We start from the raw sequence: 25,984 nt of genomic DNA, 5'->3' as shown, positions 1-25,984 counted from the left end.
GCTCCTCAGCTAGTGGCTTCTGGGGTCAGCAGGCCTGACTCAATACTGCCCCCTCTTGCCCTAGAGTGAAATTTGGATCAAACTGGGATCTTTAAACCAAGGTGCATCTGCCGAATGGGGAGAGTTGTTGATTTGACCTATCCTCCTCAGTATCAAAAATCTTGACTTTACGAAGACATTGACTGGAACAGTAACAGTACATGGCATTTCAGATGAATTCACTTCCTCCATAAACTCTTGCGCAATGCTGATAATTATGGCATTTCAGTTTAATTATTGAGGAATACCACAAAACGCAATGACATTGACACAACATCAAGAATAACACTGGAAAGATCAATCAGCACAACGTCCAACCACTTGCACATTGGTTTGACACTTGAAAATGAGACACAGCAGGACACAAAATGCACAAAGCATTGCCAGAAAGATTTATTATACCTGGTGAGTCCACTGCGATGCCGGTGATAACGGCAATATCTTTAAGGAAGAAAACATTAGGTTTAGGGACAAGGGGAAGCAAGAACAACTTGAATCCATTCAGGTAAAATGAAGCTTTGTTGAAATGATACATCAACTAGCAGCTTAACATACTTTCATTCTCAGAACTAGTAACCACAGCCCAGTCCTTGCATGTTTGAAGGCTTGTTCTGGAAGTCTTAATGCCTCTGTCTACACTTCCCACTGCCTCGGCAAAGTAGCCAGTATAATTAAGACCCCACGTACCCCGGACATTCTCTCTTCCACCTTCTTTGGTCAGGAAAAAGATACAAAAGTCTGAGATCATGTACCAACCGACTCAAGAACAGCTTCTTCCCTGCTGCTGTCAGACTTTTGACTGGACCTACCTCGCATGGAGTTGACCTTTCTCTACACCCTAGCTATGACTGTAACACTACACTCTGCACTCTCTCCTTTCCTTCTCCATGTACCATATGCTTTGTCTGTATAGCGTGTAAGAAACAATACTTTTCACTGTTTACTAATACATGTGATAATAATAAATCAAATCAAATGTCCAGTTTTTTTCATTCATTTGTGGGACATGGGCGTCGTTGGCTGGCCAGCATTTATTGTCCATCCCTAGTTGCCCGGGGGCAGTTGAGAGTCAACCACAGTGCTGTGGCTCTGGAGTCACATGTAGGCCAGACCAGGTAAGGACAGCAGATTTCCTTCCCTAAAGGACGTCAGTGAATCAGATGGATTTTTCCCAACAATCAACGATGGTTTCACGGTTACTAGTAGATCCTTAAATCCAGATATTTTTTATTGAATTCAAATTTCACCATCTGCCATGGCGGGATTCAAACTGGGGTCCCCAGAACATTAACTGAGTTGCTCAATTAATGGTCCAACGATAATATCACTAGGCTATCGCCTCCCCAGTTGTCACTGAAGTGGCCACTTATCTGAAGTTGGTGGAGAATGGATTTAGATCACACAGGATCCCTCCACTTTAAAGTCAGGGTACAATCCTTCTCTGACAATAGTCTGGCCAGCTTTACTCAAGTCATAATTCACAGAGAAATGCTTTGGGCATTGTGATATAATGACTGGCATGGGACAAAAATCAAGCAATTCTGTATGCACCAATTATGTTAATTAGTATTCAAACTAAAAGTTTCACACTTGGATTAGGGCACAGTGTCAATTAAAAATCTCAGAATTTAAAATGGTAAGTTAACTTTGTCAAGTTAGCTTCTATCAGCATCTGAAGTGAAAGTGAAAACTGCACCTTTGAGGCCATTTTTCCTCTGGGATTCTAAGACTAAATTCAATTTGTACCAGCACAGTGCAGATCTGTAAGTAACATACCAGCATATTTCCTTGTGTTTTCCATTTTTAATCCGGGCGTGGTTTTGCATTAACTAACCAGGAAAGTACCTTGCATGGCTCCCAACATTCAATTTTCAGCGCAGAGATGCTAACCCAAGGCCTCTTGTGCTCTCTCAGGTGCACACAAATAATCCATGTCACTAATGCAAAGAAAGGTAGCGAGTTCTCCTCGACATAATGGCCGATTTTTATCAAGATCATTAAAAGAGATTATCTGGTCATTTATCTCATTGCTTTTAGTGGAACCTTGCTGAGTACAAATTAACTACTTCATTAGCCTACATCAAACAGTGACGACACTTCCAAAGTACCTCACTGGGCGAAATCAACTTCACACAAACTGCAGTGGTTCAAAGAAATGATTCACCACTACCTGTTCACCTCCTGTGCTCCCCAAAGCCAGTACACCACTTACAAGGCACAAGTCAGGAGTGTAATAGAATACCTTCCACCTGCCTGGATGAGTACAGCTCCAACAACACTTAAGAAGCTCAACACCACCCAGGACAAAGCAGCCTGTTTGATTGCTACCCCTTCCACAAATACTCAATCCCTCCAACACCAGCGAACAGTGGCAGCAGTGTGCACCATCTACAAGATGCACTGCAGGAACTCACCAAGGTTCCTTAGGCAGCAATCGCCCAAACCCATGACTGCTACCACCCAGAAGGACAAAGGTAGCAGACACATGGGAACACCACCACATGGACGTTCCCCTCAAATTCATTCATCATCCTGACTTCGAATTATATCGCCATTCCTTCACTGCTGCTGGGTCAAAATCCAGGCACTCCCTCCCTCCCTAACAGCACTGTGGGTGTACCTACACCACATGGATTGCAGCAGTTCAAGGCGGCAGCTCACCACCACCTTGTCAAGGGCAACTAGGGATGGACAATAAATGCTGGTCTAGCCAGTGACACCCACATCCCATAAATGAAGTTAAAAAACACTTCAAAGGCATCCAGGAAGGGCAATAAATATCAGCCTTGCCAGAGATAGCCACGTCACATGGATAAATAAAACACAGGAATGCGACACAAAACAATTAACTAGCAAGAAGTGCACAGAGAAATTTCAACCTAATGGTTTGCTTTCACCTTGTAGCTAGCGCTGTGGGCCGATGAATTGTTAATCATAGTGAAATTCATCATTCAAAAGGAAAAATATAATACTGTATTTTACTAAGTGATATGCTTGCTGATAATTGCTGATGCATCACTGTGTAAAATCAGTACTTAAAACAGAAAAATGAATCCCAACCAGAGTGTGTTGGAAATTAGGTCATGAATGTATTCGGATTTACACTGTAATCTACTGTTCGTTATCCTCTGGGATACCACAGTAATATCACCAAGGATGTTCGGAGTCTCTTGTTAGCAGTATTCCAGAGAGGCATCATAGCTCAAAAATTACCATGGCTCCAAAATTAAAACAAGAGGAAACAAACAGCATAATGATATAAAAAAGATACAGCAGGGAAGCGGGGGTTGCGGGGGGTCGGTTTGTGAACTAGTTGCAAAGATTCGCATAGTATTTATATCTTTTTGGGGTCTCCAATTCGGCTTTAGATTTCAATTAATTCCAGAACCATAGAATCCCTACAGTACAGAAAGAGGTCATTCGGCCCATCGACCCTGCACTGACCACAATCCCACCCAGGCCCTATTCCTGTAACCCCATGTGTTTACACTGCAAGTCCCTCTGACACCAAATGGTCAATTTAGCATGGCCAATCAATCTAACCTGCACATCTTTGGACTGAGAGGGGAAACCGGAGCACCCGGAGGAAACCCACGCAGACATGGTGAGAACGTGCAAACTCCGCATTGACAATGACCCGAGACTGGAATTGAACCCGGGTCCCCGGTGCTCTGAGGCAACAGTGATAACCACTGTGCCACCCAATTAATCTGGATTACAGTCCTGAAAACATATTCAGCATTCGCTGCATACTTTGAGGAGAATATTTTTTTCTAAATTGGGAATTCAGTGTGGTCGCTAGAAAACAAACCTTAAAGGGAAGTATTAAGGAAATCTATCGCCATAATGGGACTTTCCTTTCAGCTGATGGAGCTCATGGCTTCTCACTAATGTTTAATTCAGCTGTAAGGAGGGAAACATTTTTGGACAGTTTTAATTCATTGGAAGGATACAGGGCAACATGGTGGCACAGTGGTTAGCACCTGACCTTGGATGGGTATGTGGAGTCTGCACATTCTCCCCGTGTCTGGGTGGGTTTCCTCCGAGTGCTCTGGTTTCCTCCCACAGTCCGAGAGATGTGCTGGTTAGATGCATTGGCCACAGCAAAATTTCCATTTCATGGCCTTCTAAATACAGAATTGCAGTAAAATTGAAACGGTAATATACTCTGTCACAGAGTCGGTGCAGACTCAAATGGGCTGAATGGCCTCCTTCTGCACTCTCGGGATTCTAGGAATACTGATTTCTTATGGGCCACAACCTCTTTGGTGTCTCTACCTCCACTGCAAACGACAACACTACAAGAGGGCGGCATGGTGGCACAGTGGTTAGCACAGCTGTCTCAGTGCCAGGGACCTGGGTTCAATTCCAGCCTTGGGTGACCGTGTGGAGTTTGCATAAGTTTCCTCTAGGTGCTCCAGTTTCTTCCCACAGTCTAAAGTTGTGCAAGCTAGGTGGATTGGCCATGTTAAATTGCGGACTCAAGGGACTGAATGGCCTTTTCGCACTGTAGAGAAAAATTCTATGAAACTGCACGTGAGATACAAAGATGGTGGACATTGATACCTGGATGATGTTCGCTGATGGTCATGGCCTCTGGAGGCTGACCGTTTGGAAGGGCATTCAGAGAGGCAAGCAGAAACACAAAACTCAGCTGGACAAGAAGAAAGCCCAGAGGAAATAAGACTAGATAGAGTAGATGCAGAGAGGATATTCCCGATGGTAGGGGAGTCCTGAACCAGGGATCAGAGCCTGAGGATTCAGAGTAGACCATTTAGGACAGAGGTGAGGAAATATTTCTTCACACAAAGAGTGGCGACCTGTGGAATTCATTACCACAGGAAGTAATTGATACCAAAAAACATTGAATGTATTCAAGAGGCGGCTGGATATAGCACTTGGGGTGAACGGAATCAAAGGTTACGGGGAGAAAGCAGGATTAGGCTATTGAGTTGGACAATTAGCCATGATCGTAATGAATGGCAGAGCAGGCTCGAAGGGCTGAATGGCCTCCTTCTGCTCCTATCTTCTATGTTTCTATGTAAATGTGCACCTTCTCAGCAGCCCCTGTCTCCTTCTGCAGTAAGTATGGCAAAGACTGCCAGGCCAGAGTGGAGATCCAGAGCAATGCTTAACACAGGAGTTGACAACCACAGCTCAAACCATCATCTCACGTGATGCAGCACATGTTGGCCTATATCACGGGCAAATGCTCAACTTCAATCACATCACAATGAAATCCCAAGCAGATTAATTTACAGTTAGATTTGAGAGCACAGATCACCAAACAAGCTGAACTGAATTACAGCTTGGTAAAAATACACAGATTAAACTGCAAACCAGAGTTAGTGAGGATGCTGCATTGACAAAAGGAAAAGATGATATGCACTTGGAAGTGACCATTCTCTCACTGGATGAAAGTGCCCAACACAGGAAAATCTTAACCAACATTCCAGCCACATCAACACTGTATTTCTATCTAATTGAATATTTATTTTATTTATTAATCACAAGTAGACTTGCATTAACACTGCAATGAAGTTACTGTGGAAATCCCCTGGTCGCCACACTCCGGTGCCTGTTCGGATACACTGGGGGAGAATTTAGCATGGCCAATGCATCTAACTGAAAGACGTGCAGGTTAGGTGCATTGGCCATGCTAAATTCTCCCTCAGTGTACCCGAACAGGCACCAGAGGCTGGCAATCAGGGGATTTCTACAGTAACTTAATTGCAGTGTTAATGCAAGCCTACTTGTCACTAATAAATAAAATATTCCAATTAGCTAGAAATGCAGTAAGGGAGAACAATGTCTTGCAATGGTGTTTATCCTGGCTAACATTCATCTCTCCCACTAATTAATCATTTTCACATTGCTGTTTGGGAGACATCACTGTGCACAAATTGGATGCCACAATTCCTACTTTACAACAGTTGTTACAACGGCTGAGGACTGGAGTGAGGACACCCCCTTTCCCATTCCTCAATAGAACGGTTACTGATTTTTTTGAAATTTATAAGGGTGAAGGTGTCAATTCAATGTCTGTTCTGAACTGTTCACGTGCTAGTTGCAAAGAACTCAGTCTGATAAGCTTTCTGGAAACCCTCCAAGGTAAAGAAATAAAAAGAAAATGATGAAAGATAAACACACACATTTCAACCATAACCAGATCAACCATGAATATATTGAATGGTGGGGTGGAGCATGTGGCTCGAAGGACCAAATGGCCTACTCCAACTTTCAATCATTACAAGGGTGACACGGGAGCATAGTGGTTAGCACTGCTGCCACATAGCGCCAGGGACCAGAGTTCGATTCCAGTCTTGGATGACTGTGTGGTGCTTGCACGTTCTCCCCGTGTCTGGGTGGGTTTCCTCCGGGTGCTCCAGTTTCCTCCCACAGTCCAAATATGTGTAGGTTAGGTGGATTGGCCATGCTAAATTGACCTGAGTGTCCCAAGATGTGTAGGTTCAGGGGATTAGTGGGGTAAATGCGTGGGGTTATGGGGATAGGGTGTGATGCTTGAGGAGAGACAGTGCACACTCAAATGGGCCGAATGGACTGCATTGTGGGGATTCTATTTCATTGCTATCTAAATTCATAACTTAGAATGCTAATGCTCTTTGGCTCTGTACAAAGATATTTAGAACCTTTTAGAACTGAGGTGAGTAGAAATTTCTTCACCCAGAGAGAGTGTTGAATGTGTGGAATTCACCACCACAGAATTGTAGCAATGATAGTTGAGGCCAAAACATTGTCTAATTTCTTGAAATCAGACAGAGCTCATGGGGCTAAAGGGATCATGGGATATGAGGGGGGGTGGGGGGAAAATCAGGATATTGAATTTGATGACCAGCCATGATCAAAATGAATGGAGGAGCAGGCTCGCAAGGCCAAATGGCCTACTCCTGCTTCTAGTTTCTATTTGCACCTTTTAGAGTTCAAAATGAATCCTTCTCTAATTTGATTGTTATCCAAAATCCATTTCCACTTTTAGCACTGATCATCTGTTCATTTACAATGAGCATTATTTAGAGGGAGTTGGTACTGGTCTTTTTTAAAATGTAAATAATCTGCTTGTTAGTGGCACCGCGCCATATGGCACTTGCCTCAGAGAAATCCTGCCTGAATCTGCATTCTGTTTCTCCTTTGTACAGGGCATTCTGGGACAGTCAATCTATTTCTGGCAGCTTGTAATCATCAACTATGCAGCAAAATTTGTAACCTACCTTGACTTGTAAGCAAAACACCTATTCTGCAAAAAGCTTATTATTTACTCCTGTGAGCATGTATCAGAGAGTCATAGAGGTTTACAGCATGGAAACAGGCCCAACTTGTCCATGCAACCCAGTTTTTACTACTAAGCTAGTCCCAATTGCCCATATTGGGCCCATATCCCTCTGTATCAATCTTATCCATGTAACTGTCTAAATGCTTTTTTAAAAGACAAAATTGTACCTGCCTCTGGCAGCTCATTCCAGACACTCACCACCCTCAGTGAAAAAATTGCCTCTCTGGACCCTTTTGTATCTCTCCCCTCTCACCTTAAACCTATGCCCTCTAGTTTTAGACTCCCCTACCTTTGGGAAAAGATGTTGACTATCTAGCTGACCGATGCCCCTCATTATTTTATAGGCATCTACAAGATCACCCCTAAGCCTCTTGCACTTCAGGGAAAAAGTCCCAGTCTACCCAGCCTCTCCTTATAACTCAAACCATCAAGTCCTGGTAGCATTCTTGTAAATCTTTTCTGCACTCTTTCTAGTTTAATAATATCCTTTCTATAATGAGGTGACCAGAAATGTACACAGTATTCCAAGTGTGGCCTTACCAATGTCTTGTACAACTTCAACAAGATGTCCCAACTCCTGTATTCAATGTTCTGACCAATGAAACCAAGCACGCCGAATGCCTTCTTCACCGTCCTGTCCACCTGTGACTCCACTTTCAAGGAACTATGAACCTGAACTCCTCGATCTCTTTGTTCCATAACTCTCCCCAACGCCCTACCATTAACTGAGTAGGTTCTGCATTGATTCGATCTACCAAAATGCATCACCTCACATTTATCCAAATTAAACTCCATCTGCCATTCATCGGCTCACTGGCCCAATTGATCAAGATCCCGTTGCAATCGTGGATATCCTTCTTCACTGTCCACTGTGCCATCAATCTTGGTGTCATCTGAAACTTACTAACCATGCCTCCGATATTCTCAACCAAATCATTAAATAAATGACAAATAACAGTGGACCTAGCACCGATCCCTGAGGCACACTGCTGGTTACAGGCCTCCAGTTTGAAAAGCAACCCTATACGACCACCCTCTGCTTCTGTCATCAAGGCAATTTTGTATCCAATTGACTACCTCACCCTGGATCTCGTGAGATTTAACCTTTTGCAGCAACCTACCATATGGTACCTTGTCAAAGGCCTTGCTTACGTCCATGTAGACAACATCAACTGCACTTCCTTCAACTACCTCCTTGGTTACCCCTTCAAGAACCTCAATCAAATTTGTGAGACATGATTTTTCACTCAAAAAGCCATGCTGACTGTCCCTAATCAGTCCTTGCCTCTCTAAATGCCTGTAGATCCTTTCTCTTAGAATACTTTCTAACAACTTACCCACTACAGACGTTAGGCTCACCGGCTTGTAGTTCCCAGGCTTTTCCCTGCAGCCCTTCTTAAACACAACATTTGCCACCCTCCGATCTTCAGGCACCTCACCTGTGGCTGTTGATGACTTAAGTATCTCTGCTAGGGAACCCGCAATTTCCTCCCTAGCCTCCCACAATGTCCTGGGATATGGTATGTATGTATCTGTGTCATGATAATACCCTATTTGGAAGGCTACGGTATGTAGGTTAGAGAAACAATGGCCCAAGAGTAAAAGGATCCGGAAAACAGATGAGGTGAAGGAACATAAGAAATAGGGCCAGGAATAGATCACGTAATCTATTGAGCCAATAGGGGCACCACAGTGGCACAATGGATGGCATTGAGACCTCACACCACCAGGGTTCAATTCCAGGCTTAGATCACTGTCTATGTGGAGTTTGCACGTTCTCCCCGTGTCAGCGTGGGTTTCCTCTGAGTGCTCCGGTTTCCTCCCACAGTCTGAAAGATGTGCTGGTTAGGTGCATTGGCCATGCTAAATTCTCCCTCAGTGTGCCCGAAGTGGTGCCGCAGTGTGTCGACTAGGGGATTTTCACTGTAACTTCATTGCAGTGCTAATGTAAGCTTACTTCTGACACTAATAAATAAACTTAAAAACAATGTGATGGTGGCTGATCTAGAAACTGGCCTTCTGCATATAGAATTGCAGTAAAACTGGAATGTTGATAGAAGAAACAAAACACTATTCGTAGCATTGAATGATCATTTTCTTTCTGACTAAATCCATTTGTGATTCCTTTCTGAGCACTTGATCCACTCAATTTTCAGACATTTCCCTTCCCATTGTCTAGAACTGATCCAGGGTTATATCCACATAATGGCGGCACAGTGGTTAACACTGCTGCCTCACAGCGCCAGGGACCCAGGTCCAATTCCAGCCTTGGTTCACTGTTTGTTTGGAGTTTACACATTTTCCCCGTGTTTGCATGGGTTTCCTCTGAGTGCTCCGGTTTCCTCCCACACTCTAACGATGTGCAGATTAGGTTAATTGGCCATATTAAATTGCCCCTTAGTGTCAGGAGGACTAGCAGGGTAAATACATGGGGTTATGGGGATAGGGTTTGGATGGGATTGTTGTTGGTGCAGGCTCGATGGGCCAAATGGCCTCCTGATGCATTGCAGGGATTCTATGATTCCAATAGGAAACTTTCCAATTACCTTGCTGATCCCAGCATTGAGATCCCCGTCAGAATCTTTAACTCCAAAACTTTTGCTATCAAAAGTAGTGCCAAATGCACAATCAGGCTGGATTGGCAAATGATCAGTACACATCATTTGTGTGAGAGAGAGAGAGAGAGCACAATGTAATAATAAATGTAAATAAAACCAGTTGTATGAGTGAATTGAAGGCTGCAATCAAATAAGGGGATAATTGGAACATGATAAAACACAAGTGATATTTTGGCCAAGATCAAACATCAGATCAAGCCCAGGGTCCGGTGCAATGCCTTTCCCTATCCAGTTTGGACCTTGCATGTCTCTCTTTTTTTTATTCATTTGTGGGACTTGAGTGTCGCTGGCTGGCCAACATTTATTGCCCATCCCTAGTTGCCCTTGTTCAAAGGGCAGTTGAGAGTCAACCACATTGCTGTGGCTCTGGAGTCACATGTAGGCACAGACCAAGTAAGGATGGCAAATTTCCTTCCCTAAAAGGACATTAGTGAACCAGATGGGTTTTTCTGACAATTGACAATGGTTTCATGGTCATCAGTAGATTCTTAATTCCAGAGTTTTTTTAAAAATTGAATTCAAATTCCACCATCTGCCGTGGTGGGGATTTGAACCTGAATCACCAGAAGATTAGCTGAGTTTCTGGATTAATAGTCTAGCAATAATACCACTAGCCCATTGCCTAGTCCATAAACTGGATTCAATTTGAATTTGGATTGATTTATGGAGCAAGAAAGGAGATGGATTAAGGGTTTGTAACAACCATAGAAACCCATTTTTCATTCTAACATTTTAAATAGGTATTGACTTTTGTGAGTTAAACAGGTCTTTGGAGATGCAGAAAGCCAAAGCAAATGTGCATTATTTTAATCCCCAAGTAACGCCCAAGAAAATATATTTTCCAATACATATCAATGTGTTGAAATTGTACAGGACATTAGTAAGGCAACACTTGGAATACTGTGAAACGTTCTGGGTCACCCTATTATAGAAAGGATATCATTAAACTAGAAAGAATGCAGAAAAGATTTACTAGGATGCTGCTGGGACTTGGGGAAAAAAACATCTGGAAAGACTGGGACGTTTTTCCCCTGGAGCATAGGAGGCTTCAAGGTGATCCTATAGAGGCTTATGAAATAATGAGGGGCATAGATCAGTTAGATAGTCAACATCTTTTCCCAAAGATAGGGGAGTCTAAAACTAGAGGGCATAGGTTTAAGGTGAGAGGGGAGAGATACAAAACGGTCCAAAGGGGCAATTTTTTCATACAAAGGGTGGTGAGTGTCTGGAACAAGTTGCCAGAGGTAGTAGTAGAGGCGGGTACAATTTTGTCTTTTAAAAAGCATGTCGACAGTTACATGGTTAAGATGGGTATAGAGGGATATGGGCCAAATGCGGGCAATTGGGAATAGCCTAGTGGCAAAAACTGGGCAGCATGGACAAGTTGGGCTGAAGGGCCCGTCTCCATGCCGTAAAACTCTATGACTCTATATAGGGTAGGGACTTTCTGGCTGATCCCAATGGCAGGATCTTCTGTTCCCGCTACCAGTGACCACCCCCGCCACAGGTTCCCCAGCAGCAGATGGTGCGAACAATGGAAAACCCCATTGACAGCCGGTCCCGCCGCCAGCCAAAGGAGGGCCACCCCCACCATCGCAAAACACACCACAGGGGGTGAAGAACCACCCCACACTCTCCTGGGGTACACCAGCACATTTTATTGCCTGCCTCCATTTATCTCAGGATAAGCTGACTCTCCTGCCCTCCCTCCCTGCGGTGAAGCTGGCTGTTTTATAACTCTGCGTTAAGAATCAGCCACACAGTATATCAACTAAATTCCCCATTCCACAGAGAAGGTCAGATGGAATTTCTTTAAATAACAATCTGCAATTTACATGGTTAATCTGGCATTTTGCCTACCATCTTCAGATCATATTCAACATACAAATTAAGAGTCAGACTGTGCCACTAGCCCCTTGATTCTGCACCACCATTCAATAAGATAACAGCTAATCCTATTGTAACCTCTCGCCTACTCCTGATAACCTTTTGCCCCTTTGCTTTTCAAGGATCCATCTATCTCTGCCTTAAAAATATTCAAAGTCTCTGCTTGCACAGCCTTTTCAGGAAGGCAATTCCAAAGACACAGAAAATAGGAGCAGGAGTAGGCCATTCAGCCCTTCGAGCCTGCCATGCTATTAATTATCATGGCTGATCATCCAACTCATGACTTTCAGAGAATAAAATTCTCCTCATCGCCGTCTCAATGGGCAACCCTTTAATTTTAAAAAGTGAGCCTTAGTTCTAGATTGTCCCACAAGAGGAAACATCCTCGCCACATCCACCCTGTCAATTCTATCCCATTGTACAATTTTCCAGGATGGGATTTGAAGACACAACCTTTGAATTACTGGTAAATACTATAGGTAACAATATCCGACCCCGGTATTGGCTAGTTTTGCTCGAGAGCACAGAGGGAGAAGATATTGGTCAATAGGAAACACCACGTGAAAAATACACAAGATACAAGTCTGATCATAATTTGGGAACTGTGCCAAACGAACAATATATTGGAGCCAAAAAATAAGAGGAACGGGAGATGACGAACTGGAATCTTACGATACATAGGGCAGGATTTTACACTCTCAGCAGGCAAGTTCTGAGGTGGAGCTTTACAGACAGAATTCCCCTCAGGATCCAACCCAACCCAACTCAGAAACAATTTCATGGCTGTCCCAGCAGGTCCTTGGGTGGGAAATCCACCCTTTCCCTTATTAAGGCCCGGAAGTGGCCATAAAGCCGAAGTTGAAGCAGGGTGGGAAACAAAAAAAGACAATTTTCCAACTTGCGTCGGAACAGTGGGGGAGGCCACTTTCACACTTAGAACATTCTCCCTTCTGGGACCGAGGATCTCCCACTCTCTCGACAACCCCCATGGCTTGCGCCACGACCCCACCCCCGCCAATGTCATGACCACACCCCTTCCTTCCCCCCGGTTATCCCCTACCCTCCCACCCCCAGGACATGCAGGATTTACCTTAAGATTGGCCCCAGGACTTAGTTCCAGGCAGAGCACTGTAGCACTTTGGTTGGGTTGAAGAACTCTCGGCCAGGGCAAGTCTCACCCACCTGTCCACCAATGCTCAACTGAGTGCAATATGGCAACGGGCTTCCGAGAGTCAGCGGGTGCGTGCTATGCGCCAATTCTCAGGATGGCAAGCATTGACCACTCACCCTCCTGAAAATTCTGCCCATAATCATTTCAAATTTGTCAAGGGCAAAAATGCACAATTTGGATTCTGAGTAATATACCACATGGACTGCGAAGAGACACACAACACGGTTCAACTGCCAGCAGAACTACCTGGCCATAAATATTTAAACATGCCCGTTTTTGAGTAAATCAATTTTGCCATGATAGCCTCAAACATTCGCAAATGGGTCTTCATCCATTTCAGACATGGGCACAGCATGCTAACCTTTGACAACATGAATTGTGGTGCACTTCCAGGTCATCTTAATGGTGCACTTCCTGTCAGCCATCTTGTAGATAGCCATTTTGTACCCTTTCCTCCTCCTCTTCCTCCCCCCCCCCCCACCGCAAAAAAACAGGTGCTATGCAGTCAAATATCGAGGCCTCAGGCACTCTCCAAACAGCGAATTCCATCTGGTTCAGTTTGGCACATAAATCATCCAGTTCTTGTCTATTGAGAAAAATTAAGCTGCTTTTAGCTAGGCAGCAGTGAGCCTTTCTGAGCTCAATAAATGCAATTCACTATAATCACAGTAATCCATTTACTGGTGACACTGGGTGTATCAAGTCAAAGCAATCAGCATTCCAGTTTACAAAGCTGACCTTCAAAATTACCCTTGGAAAACAGACAAAAACACTTGCCTTTTTTTCTGTAGATTGAAAATTTTCTAAAGTTCACTAAACAGGCACACTGCATCTTGATTTAATTTATTATTGTCACATGTATTAGTGTACAGTGAAAAGTATTGTTTCTTGCACACTATACAAAGCATACCATTCATAGAGAAGGAAACGAGAGTGTGCAGAGTGTAGTGTTACAGTCATAGCTTGGGAGAAGAGAAAGATCAACTGAATGCGAGGTAGGTCTATTCAAAAGTCTAAATAAAAAGCAAATTATTGCGGATGCCGGAATCTGAAACCAAAAGAGAAAACACTGGAAAATCTCAGTAGGTCTGCCAGCATCTATAAAGAGGAGAAAAGAGCTGATGTTTTGAGTCCAGATGACCCTTTGTCAAAGCTGTTTTTTTTTAGGTTTTCTTAGCTTTGACAAAGGGACTCGACACGCCAGCTCTTTTCTCTCCTTACAGATGCTGCCAGACCTGCTGAAATTTTCCATTCAAAAGTCTGATGGCCGCAGGGTAGAAGCTGTTTTTGAGTCGGTTGGTACGTGACCTCAGGCTTTTGTATCTTTTTTCTGATGGAAGAAGGTGGTAGAGAGTATGTACGGGTTGCGTGGGGTCCTTAATTATGCTGGCTGCTTTTCCGAGGCAGCGGGAAGTGTAGACAGAGTCAATGGATGGGAAGCTGGTTTGCGTGGGCCTGGGTGGGATTGTTGTTGGTGCAGGCTCAATGGTCCAAATGGCCTCCAGCTGCACTGTCGGATTCTATGAAAATGAGTGGGTGTCACTCTAACAAGTGACACATTTGATAGACGGCTAGGCTAATACCCTTTTGTTCACAGATGATTATTTTTAAACTAGTATACGTGCTGTTTACATTTTTTAAGAAAGCAGATTATTAAACCTGACCTTCAATCCAGAGATCCACTTCAATCCTAACCCACAAGGTTGATTTTGGACATACCAAAATATGACTCATACATCAAACAAAACAATCTGATGGGTTATAAACACGCTGCCCCAATACGCTTCAGTTGCACTAAAAGGTGTGCACGCAGAGGAAGGAACATCTCACACCTCGGGAAAGAAAGTCAGGAGATTATCTGGCAAAATTAACCAGGAAAGCAAAAAGGTAGTGCAACATAAAATCTTTGGTGTAATGAGAAAGGAGTGTGGAGGTTTGCTACGTCTTATCAGAAAAGCATTATTGGGTGGCATGCAACACAGTGGTTAGCACTGCTGCATCAGAGGGCCAGGGACCTGGATTCAATTCCGGCCTTGGGCGTCTGCCTGTAGAGTTTGCACATTCTCCCCGTGTCTGCGTGGGTTTCCTCCAGGTGCTCTGCTTTCCTCCCACACTCCAAAGATGTGCGGGTTAGATGGATTGGCCGTGCTAAATTACCCCCTAGTGTCAGGGGGACTAGCAGGGTAAAATACATCGGGGTGCGGGGATAGGGCCTGGCTGGGATTGTTGTCAGTGCAGGCTTGAAGGGCCAAATGGCCTCTTTCTGCACTGTAGGGATTGTATGATTCTTCCAGAGAATTCTGCAACTTGTATCCATTCCAGTGATCCGGGGCCCAGTCCACAGCTTTCAACCCTTTTCCATTTGCAATCTGACCCAGCAGTTGGATTTTTTTCTGTGCTCCCAGTGATACTACTTTACAATGAGTGATTAACATTAACAAACATCAAAAACTGCATCTATCAGGTGTCAGCTACCCCAGGGTTCTGGAAGATTTTGTATTTGACAGGTCAAATTTCAGTATTTTTGTTCATGGATTTTTCCCGCAGCTTAAGAATTACGAGCCGTAAAGAAGAAATGATTTCTGCTGCCAAAGCTCTGCCAGAACGCAGAGAATAAAAGGACAAATACAGCAGCTTTCTTGCTTCGAGGTCAGCATACAAAATAAGTTTTTCCTTCAAGAGAACTGATACTGTAGTAAAATATAAATTCTAGGAACTGTGCCAAGGCTCACTTCACAAACAAGGCGCTCAGACTTTGTGACACTCTCCAGACTGCAAAAATGTTCTTAATACAATAAAGGTGCAAATTAACCTTCAATACTAAGTGATTAACTCGCTGACCAAAACGGCTGTTTTGAACGTATGATTATATTAATTTTCTATATTTAGTGGTTTTATTGCCAGAGTACACCCTGTTCTTAGCATGTCCAAAGATGAACACATCTTTCGAGCTGTTTTCTGATGGAGTTTCCATTGGTTAATGATAGTCAGAAATATGCACAATTATAGGCCTCATTTTTAGACCCCTGTCACCCACTGCCTGCCCACCCCCTCCACCACACATACGAGGGGCAGGAAAGAGATGAGCCATTAAGGAGTTAAAAGTCTCAAAGCTCTTGATCCCACCTCTAACCAACCACGTTCGTCGTCATTGTGAGATTAACAATGGCAAATCAGACTGTTGACAAGTCTCCACCTTAGGGCAGCAGGATACAAAAGTGGCCTACAAAAGCCAGAGCCCCAATTATGCTCATTTTAATATAGGGGATTCTCCTGTTGTCTGCCGCCCAGCAACAGAACCACCATTCAAGGTGTTACACATGCCCCAAAGATGTGAAGAATTAGCAGTAAGTTAATTATTGAAAAAAATACTTCTCTCGGGAGTAGGAGTGCTTTATCAGGCCTCACAGAACATCCTTGTGTCCCACAGAGAGGCCCACCCAATACAATCTCTTTTCACAATGATCTTCCTCTACATCCTAGCTATGACTGTAACATGACATTCTGCACTCTCTCCTTTCCTTCTCTCCAATGTACTCTATGAACAATATACTTTAGTCTGTATAGCGCGCAAGAAACAATACTGTTCACTGTATGCTAATACATGTGACAATAATAAATCAAATCAAACACACCCCCACCCATAACACACTGCAACTTCCTCCTCTCTGGCAATTCAAGTCATCAAAATCCCGCTCCAACCCAATAGCCAGGATAGGAATTTCATAGAAACCCTACAGTGCAGAAGTAGGCCATTCGGCCCATCGAGCTTGCACCAACAACAATCCCACCCAGGCCCTATCCCTGAAACCCCACATATTTACCCTGCTAACATACTCATCCTGGGCCACTAAGGGGCAATTTAGCATGGCCAAATCAACCTAACCCGCACATCTTTGGACTGTGGGAGGAAACTGGAGCACCCGGAGGAAGCCCACGCAGACACAGGGAGAATGTGCAATCTCCACACACACAGTGACCCAAGCCAGGAATCGAACCCAGGTCCCTGGAGCTGTGAGGCAACAGTGCTAACCACTGTGCGCACCATGCCGCTCCAATTTGGCTGGGTATCGGTAGGACCCTGGAAACATTGGGTTAAAATGAGAAAATGGCATTAAGGTTGGCTGGGCCTCCATGTCCTTGAATGCTCTTGGTACACTGCTTTATCAAGCTAAAGCCCGGTGGAGGCACTGTGATTCGGAGGGAAGCCCAAGGACTTGTTAAAAGTGAGGCCGAGGTCTACACTTTCTCACAAACATTTTACATTTGCACAGCTAGAGTTCTGCCTTGTGCGCTTGGGGTACACTATTTCTCTCAGCAAGAGGGGGGGGGGGGAGCGGGTAGAGAGGGAGGGAATGATCAATTGACCGACTCATTCACTTCTGATCTTAACTCAAAGCTTAAACACATGTCACCACGTGCATGTGAGACTATCCCAGTCTCCACAGAGCTATTGCTATTGGTTAAACATCTAAAAACGTCCAACTTTCGATTACCGGCATCTGGCAAGCTTTCGCTTGCTTTTCTAATCAGGAATATGCAACACGAGAAATTTCTTTTTGCACATTAATTAGCCAGAGCTGAGTGGGAAGCATCCCCAGTGCTGGTCTACCCTTCCAGATTCCTGGACTGAGCCACACTGGTTAAGTAATCAATAATTTGTGGAGTGTTGTAGACCTATTTGTCTTTTGTTGATTAATTTGGTTCTAAATGTTCAGTTTACCTAAAACACTGCTCCCAATTCCTCCCTCCCATCGCTGCTGACTGGGTCCAGCGCAAAATAAAAAAACTCTTATTTATGTTCCTCCAGTCTCTTAAAAAGATGCTACAACCGCACAAGGTCCCCCCACGCCAGGGCTCTCCCCTCTGCCGAATCTGACCTCTTGATCAATATCTTTCAACTTTGCCCCACCTGTACATTCTGAAACCGAGATCCCACTCTTGAAATTCCATCCTTTTCACCCTTTGCCCTCTCTTCGAATACTCTCCTCAAAACCCATCTCTTTAAAGCACTTTTGGTCAGACAAGTTACCCTGTCCTCCTTCATGCTTTCCTCATATCTTTGAGGAACACTAGGGCACTTTTTCACACTAAAGAACGCTGCGTGTTTTAATGAAAAACTTACACCGTTGCCTTCGAATCACATCAGCTCAATGAAGCCCAATTTTCCCATTTTGGGCAATGTATATCAGTAGGAAAGAAAGTACATTCTACATGCAAATCATTGGCTCAGTGAGAACGTGTTGCCATATGTAGTGACTCAGGAAAAAGACAGTAGAGGGAGTTCACAGAAAGTGGCACTGTGAACCCTGGTGTTGGAACTCTTTATCTGCGTGTCAAGATTTAACCACTGAAAGTGATCCAAAGGCAAAACTAGACCTTCCTGACCAAGCTTAAAGATCACCCATCTCAGAAAAGCCACGTTAACTTAAATAACCAACAACTCTGTCGAAACATCGAGAAGTCTATATTCAATGTCAGATGCAGTGGCATATCAAAGTCATAGAGTCCCTACAGTGCAGAAAGAGTCGTTTGGCCCATCGACTCAGCACCGACTCTACAATTGTAAACTAAAGTAGAAGTAAAGTTTATTTATTAATCACAAGTAAGGCTTACATTAACACTGCAATGAAGTTACTGTGAAATTCCCCAAGTCGCCACAGTCCGGCACCTGTTTGGGTCAATGCACCTAACCAGCACATCTTTCAGAATGTGGGAGGAAACCGGAGCACCCGGAGGAAACCCACGCAGACACGGGGAGAATGTGCAAGCTCCACACAGACAGTGACCCAAGTCGGGAATCGAACCCGGCACTGTGAAGCAGCAGTGCTAACCACTGTGCTAACGTGCCGCCCTAGAACACTTATCTAGGCCCTATCCCCATAACCCCATGTAATTAACCTACTAATCCCCCTTACCTACACATCTTGGGACATTAAGGGGCAATTTAGAGTGGCCAATCCACCTAACCTGCACATCTTCGGAGTGTGGGAGGAAACCGGAGCACCCGGAGGAAACCCACGCAGACACGGGGAGAAAGTGCGGACTCCACACAGACAGTCACCAGGGTAGCAATTGAACCTGGGTCCCTGGCTCTGTGAGGCAGCAGTGCTAACCACTGCACTACCATGCTGCCCAGAAGGATACCTGTCATGGATATCTGGATAGATACCTCAAAGTGAATTTTTATGAAGTGGCATTTCAGCCGCATCTTCATACAAGATGCACCATAGAAAGCATTCTTTCTGGTTGTATCACAGCTCTGCCCAAGACCGCAAGAAACTACAAAGGGTCATGAATGTAGCCCAGTCCATCACACAAACCAGCCTCCCACCCATTGACTCCATCTACACTTCCAGCTGCCTCGGAAAAGCAGCCAGCCAGCATAATCATAACCACCTCAGACAAACTCTCTTCCATCTTTTTCCATTGGGAAAAAGATATAAAAGTCTGAGATCACGTATCAACCGACTCAAGAACAGCTTCTTCTCTGCTGCTGTCAGACTTTTGCAGGCCAGCCTGCATTCCCAGCCTCAGCAGGGGCTGTATATCCAAGCCCATGGAGTTAGATCCCAGATCATCCCTGAGCTCAGTGAATGGTGGACTGACTGGTCTACCCCAAGTTAATGGTAAACCAGTTTTGATAATGCTGAAGATTGAAACCCAGTTCTTCAGGGTCAAATAATACCCCAAGGCTTTACAACTGCTGATTCAGCCTCAGCGGTCAGCCGGTGATGCTTGGAGACAGTGTCAGTGAAAGAGTCTTTAAGTGGGAGTGCATATTGGTGTCTCTGGTCTTCCTAATAAAGAAAAATTTGATCCATCTACAATTAAATGTCAGAGACAGAGCCTGAGGTCAGAAAATGCTAGGTAACCAAAATAAATATTCAGTCCATTAGATTGTCTGCTGCACAAATGGGAGAAAAGGCTTTTAGGAAGCAACAAAGATCTATTGTAATGAGAAACAAGCCTGAGTTTAAACACACAAAGCATTCTGAAGCTCATTTTACAAGAAATATAAGAGCACGGTTATCCCCAATTATTACAGCGCATTGATCACAATCAGTGGCTGAGATTGCTATTAAATTTAGGGATTAAAAACATTTCATTTACCCTAAATGGAATAAAGAGATATCACCAGCTTGGGTTCACGCAGTCTATTTGTGGTCATTAAAACACGAAAGGTTATATTGAAAGAAAACCTCACTGGAATAAAAGAGAAATGGAAAGTTATATCAAACTGATGATATTCCCTTCATTCCAGCTGTACTTAACAAGTTAAAGCTTATTTATTAGTGTCAGAAGTGGTTTATGTTAATACTGCAGTGAAGTCACTGTGAAAATCCCCTAGTAGCCATACTCCGGCGCCTGTTCGGGCACACTGAGGGAGAATTCAGCATGACCAATGCACCTAACCACATGTCTTTCGGACTGTAGGAGGAAACCGGAGCACCCGGAGGAAACCCACGCAGACACGGGGAGAACGCGCAAACTCCACACAGACAGTGACCCAAGCTGCGAATTGAACCCAGGTCCCTGGCACTCTGAGGCAGCAGTGCTAACCACTGTGCCATGTCAAGTTCCACTGTTATAATATGTAACCGTATAGGACTTACAAGTAAAATTGGATAATTTACTCTTTTTAAGTCGACCAGAAGTAATTTAAAAGTGTGGCTCCAGTAAAAAGTGTTGGTGTTCGAATTGGAACATCAGTCGATTCAAGACCTTTGTTTTGACAAAATCAGAAAAATTCCTGGATATGGTTATTATGCTGAGAGACAGCTTAAAGATGTGTACACGAAACAAGCAACAGCCTGTCTGCTCCTGCGATGTAAAATACATATCAGAGACGACAGAACCCACTGAAAACAGCTATTTATTGTCACTGGCACTCGTAAAATCAAAAGATGGAATATGCTAAAGAGTGAACACGATACAGCACGCTTTACTCTCATTCTCCAGAAGGCAAACATAGAACAGTACAGCACAGAACAGGCCCTTCGGCCCACGATGTTGTGCCGAGCTTTATCTGAAACCAAGATCAAGCTATCCCACTCCCTATCACCCTGGTGTGCTCCATGTGCCTATCCAATAACCGCTTAAATGTTCCTAAAGTGTCTGACTCCACTATCACTGCAGGCAGTCCATTCCACACCCCAACCACTCTCTGCGTAAAGAACCTACCTCTGATATCCTTCCTATATCTCCCACCACGAACCCTATAGTTATGCTCCCTTGTAATAGCTCCATCCACCCGAGGAAATAGTCTTTGAACGTTCACTCTTTCTATCCCCTTCATCATTTTATAAACCTCTATTAAGTCTCCCCTCAGACTCCTCCACTCCAGAGAGAACAGCCCTAGCTCCCTCAACCTTTCCTCATAAGACCTACCCTCCAAACCAGGCAGCATCCTGGTAAATCTCCTCTGCACTCTTTCCAGCGCTTCCACATCCTTCTTATAGTGAGGTGACCAGAACTGCACACAATATTCCAAATGTGGTCTCACCAAGGTCCTGTACACTTTGATGTTGTTTCATTCCAGCTAATCCACATTCTTCATGTGTGAGTTTAGATGACAGAGTATTTGACCACGAAATGCATCACAGTCGAATACAGTCAGGTCCTCAACCTAATATCCATCCACGTGGATTTTCCTTCAGGGTGATGTTGGTGTTGGGGAAATGGCATCCATTTTGGAAAGCATTCAGTTTACTTCTCGACACAGAATTAAATTCATGCCACTTACCCCAAGATTTTGGCAGTAACCAGAAGGAACAAGGACTGGCAGACATTTATGCCAAGCACGCTGTGGCAGAATGGAAATGAGGAGCACGAGTAGGCCATTCAGCCCCTCGAGCCTGCTCTGCTATTTAATAGGAGCATGGCTGATCTGAAAGTAACCTCACAGTGGCTGGCACTGCTGCCTCACAGCGCCAGGAACCCTGGCTTCCATTCCAGGCTTAGGTCACTGTCTACGCGGAGTCGGCACATTCTCCCCGTGTCTGCATGGGTTTCCTCCGGGTGCTCCAGTTTCCTCACACAGTCCAAAAGACGTGCTGGTTAGGTGCATTGGTCATACTAAATTCTCCCTTAAGTGTACCCGAACAAGCGCCGAAGTGTGGCGACTAGGGAATTTTCACAGTGACTTCATTGCAGTGTTAATGTAAGCCTACTTGTGACACTAATAAATAGACTTTAAATCTGTATCCCGCTTACCCCCTGTAACCTATCACCCCCTTCCTTACCAAGAATCTATCCACCTCTTCCTTGAAACCATTTAAGGAATCTGCTTCCACCATCGTTCCTCGATCTAACACATCCTCACATTGGGCAATTGAGGTCAAAACATTGGACGTTTTCAAGAAGGAGTTAGCTAGAAATGTTGGGTTGAAGGGTATCAAAAGATTTGGGGGGGGGTGGGGGAGGAGATCAGGTTATTGAGGTGGTTGATCAGCCATTATAATGAATGGCGGAGCAGGCTCGAAGGGCCGAATCGCCTACTCCTGATCCCACTTTCTATATTTCAGAATAATTCCAGTTTTCTATTCCTATACACCTCTTCCCATCAATTCAGTTTGGATTTGTGTTCTTCATAGAAGCTGCAGAAAATTACAGCGAGACCCAACCCACTCCACCTGTATATTCTTCACACAACTAGGCCCAATCCCAAAGGCCCTGCTCTGCTTCCTAGTCCCTTTCTCTTCTTTTCTCAACTGTAAAGTAGGCAATTTTCCAAAAGCCATATTGGCACCATTCATAACGTGCCTACAATGCAGAGGGGAACACCTGGATGGATATTCGTTCAAACCCCCTCTGCACAGCTGAGAGACCTTTAAATTTCAAAGCCAACGAAAGATCCTTATTCTGCCCGGCAACAGCGCGAAGCTGCATTTTAAACCGGCCTTTGGCCAAGGAAGATCGGGATATCTGCGAGTCAAGACCGAGAGTGGGCTATATGGCATAACCAGACTATCAATAAAATATTACAGGAATAAAATGGCCAAGGCAGGCAAAGAAACTTAACAAACTAGGGTAAAAGGAATAAAAGATTAGATTAAATCTCCCTACACACAGCAGGACAAAATGACATTAACACCTAATCTCGCAAGCAGGGAACACAGACACAAAAAAATGAGGTCAATTCAGATAAGGGGACACATAGAGGGGATAATGGGAAACACATTAAAACACCGGGGCAAGAACAGGTCGTCCCATTAACACAAACACACACCATACAAATGCAAATTGACAAGCCTCCCAGAGAACTTCCTGACCCGACAGACCACTTTATACATATTGTAAAAATGCATAATCAAATGTTCCCGCTCGAATTTGGATCCCTATAAAGATCCAGAGCTGATGTGAAAGGATTGAGATCAACGTGGCCAAGCCACTGTTTCGGAGCTGGTTACGTTGGTTCTCCCGGGGTTCCCAGTAATTGTACAATAAAGAAAAACACTTTGAACGTTGCCTTGCGACTCGACTTCTTTGAATGCACTGGTACAAGGGATTTTTCCCTACAACAACTGTCTGTTTAACCTGTGCTTAAATATACATTCATTAACTGGTCGTTCATAGGTTCACACTTTTAAGGGGACTCCCCTCTTCCTGTATGTGCACCCACCCACTCCAAACCGTCTATCTATCTTGTCCTACATCTCCGTCTAACATACTTACACAAAAAAAAATGGATTTCCTGAAACCTTAGCCATCCTGACATCTTAACCATCTCATAGAATCTACAGTGCAGGAGGCAGCCATTAGGCCCATCGAGCCTGCATCGACAACAGTTACACCCAGGTCCTATCGCCATAACCCTCCTAATCCCCCTGACACATCAAGGGGCAATTTAGCAGGACCAATCAACCTAACCCGCACATCTTAGGACTGTGGGAGGAAACCGGAGCGCCCGGAGGAAACACACGCAGACACGGGGAGAATGTGCAAACTTCGCACAGACAGTGACACGAGGCCGGAATTGAACCTGGGTCCCTGGCGCTGTGAGGCAGCAGTGCTAACCACTGTGCCACCCATTTAAAAGATGGCTGAAGTGCTGAGGTGGCATGGAAGAAAATAATTGCACTTCAGTTCATAACTGAATTAGATTAGATATGTCCTGCTCGACACTTACCTCTTAACCTCAGCAACAAAAAAAACAGATGATCTGGTCGTTATCACATGCTTGTGGGATCTTAATTTGTGTGCTAATTGACTGCCACGTTTCTTACATTACATCAGTGACTACACCTCAACAATATACTCCATTGACTGTAAAACATTCAGGTTGTCCTGAGGTCAAGAAAGGCTTTTATATAAACACAAGTGTCTTTTTACCAAAATAACATGCAATCAAATGCACCAACTACATTACACTGTAGATTTTTGAAAACATGTTTTCATGCTTATACATATCTACATAAAATCAAATGCAAAAAAAAGGAAAAGAAAATCACAGGGCATAATGTTTGTAAAAGGTGGCAAGGATCAGGTTACAATGAGCCTGAATTTCCATGGAGCAGCAATCCAACTCGGACTGCTACTCCACCCCTTGTTTCTTTCCCGGAATTCCAGCCACTCACTTCTCGCCCGACTCCTACACTCTTTCCTCCCCCTCCGGCCCCCCACCCCCGGCCCCCCACCTCGTGCATCTTTGGGGTAACCCGCTAGTTATTTTCTTCCATGTCAATGCATTAGCAGCCACCTCTGCAGTTCAGCCATCTGGAAATGCAGAGGTTACAGTGACTTACGTTGCTTTTGCCACACCAACTGTGGGCTTTCTAGGGCAAGTGGTTAGCACTGCTGCCTCACAGCTCCAGGGACCCAGGTTCGATTCCCGGCTTGGGTCACGGTCTGTGTGGAGTCTGCACGTTCTCCCTGTGTCTGCATGGGTTTCCTCCGGGTGCTCTGGTTTCCACCCACAGGCAAAATATATGCAGGTTAGGTGAATTGGCCATGCTAAGCTGCCGCTTAGTGTCGCAAGATGGAATAGTGGGTTAAATGTGCAGGGTTATAGGGATAGGTGGGGGGGCAGGTAAGACACACTGTTGCAGAGTCGGTGCAGACTCGATGGGTCGAATGGCCTCCTCCTGCACTGTAGGGATTTGATGATGCTATGACTCTAAGTATATTTTACTGTAATTCAATGAATCCTGCAAATTGCATCCTGGAGCTTTTAAATGAAGGAAATTGGATTCTGTGGAGCTGAATCATTGCTACTTACCAACCGTCTTATCCTGGAAAATAAGAGATTACAACTTCTGCAAATGTGATATTTCCATCAGTTGCTTCAGTTTGCTTTTGTTTTTCTTTTACAAATTGTTTGTTATTTTTCCTATTTTTTAAAGTTTATTTATTAGTGTCACAACTAGGCTTACATTAACACTGCAATGAAGTTATGTGAAAATCCTCTAGTCGTCACACTCTGGCGCCTGTTCGGGTTCACCGAGGGAGAATTTAGCATGGCCAATGCACCTAACCAGCATGTCTTTGGACTGTGGGAGGAAACCGGAGCACTCGGAGAAAACCCGCGCAGACACAGGGGAGAACATGCAGACTTCATACAGACAGTGACCCAAGCCGGGAATCGAACCCAGGTCCCTGGAACTGTGAGGCAGCAGCGCTGGCACTATGCCACCATGCCGCCCCATTTATTTGATCATTAATCCCAGCAAAGAAAAGTTGATGAGAATGGGAAACCAGCTCCAAGTGTGCAAAGAAAATGATCCTCAATGGAGTAAAAATGAGTTAATAGCGATGTGTTCAATTGTTTAGTGTCTGACAGGAGTTACCTCTGCATATCTCCGAGGCATAAAACAAAACAGGTTGCACAAATGCAAGGAAAACTCAGTCCGAGCATCTCCTGAAAATGGTCTTTCGGCTTTTTGCAGCAGGTTGTTGATGCCTCTCATGTTTCCAGGGGCATTTGGTCCAAATCTGTCCAAGGTTTGTTCTTTTATCAGTTTGTTGTGCATGAAAGAT

The 25,984-nt window shown here is 44.4% G+C and overlaps 1 protein-coding gene across 8 annotated transcripts in view; it reads right to left on the bottom strand.

Annotated features, from left to right (window-relative positions):
• ano5a (anoctamin 5a) overlaps positions 1–25,984 on the bottom strand; it is a 165,697-nt gene that overhangs the window by 121,065 nt on the left and 18,648 nt on the right. For 5 of the 8 annotated variants that reach the window (XR_013498780.1, XM_078221001.1, XM_078221003.1 and 2 more), the window contains exon 2: positions 442–480. The exons of the other annotated variants lie outside the window; for them this stretch is intronic. Coding sequence is in view for 4 of the 5 variants with exons in the window: in XM_078221001.1 (XP_078077127.1) it covers positions 442–480 (39 nt within the window). In the remaining variant the exon portion in view is untranslated. The remainder of the gene's footprint in view (positions 1–441; positions 481–25,984) is intronic. 8 annotated transcript variants of the gene reach the window in all.

The sequence above is a fragment of the Mustelus asterias genome, chromosome 9 (assembly GCF_964213995.1).
Source record: "Mustelus asterias chromosome 9, sMusAst1.hap1.1, whole genome shotgun sequence".
Classification (NCBI taxonomy): domain Eukaryota; kingdom Metazoa; phylum Chordata; class Chondrichthyes; order Carcharhiniformes; family Triakidae; genus Mustelus; species Mustelus asterias.
This window is presented reverse-complemented; position numbering and strand designations above follow the sequence as displayed.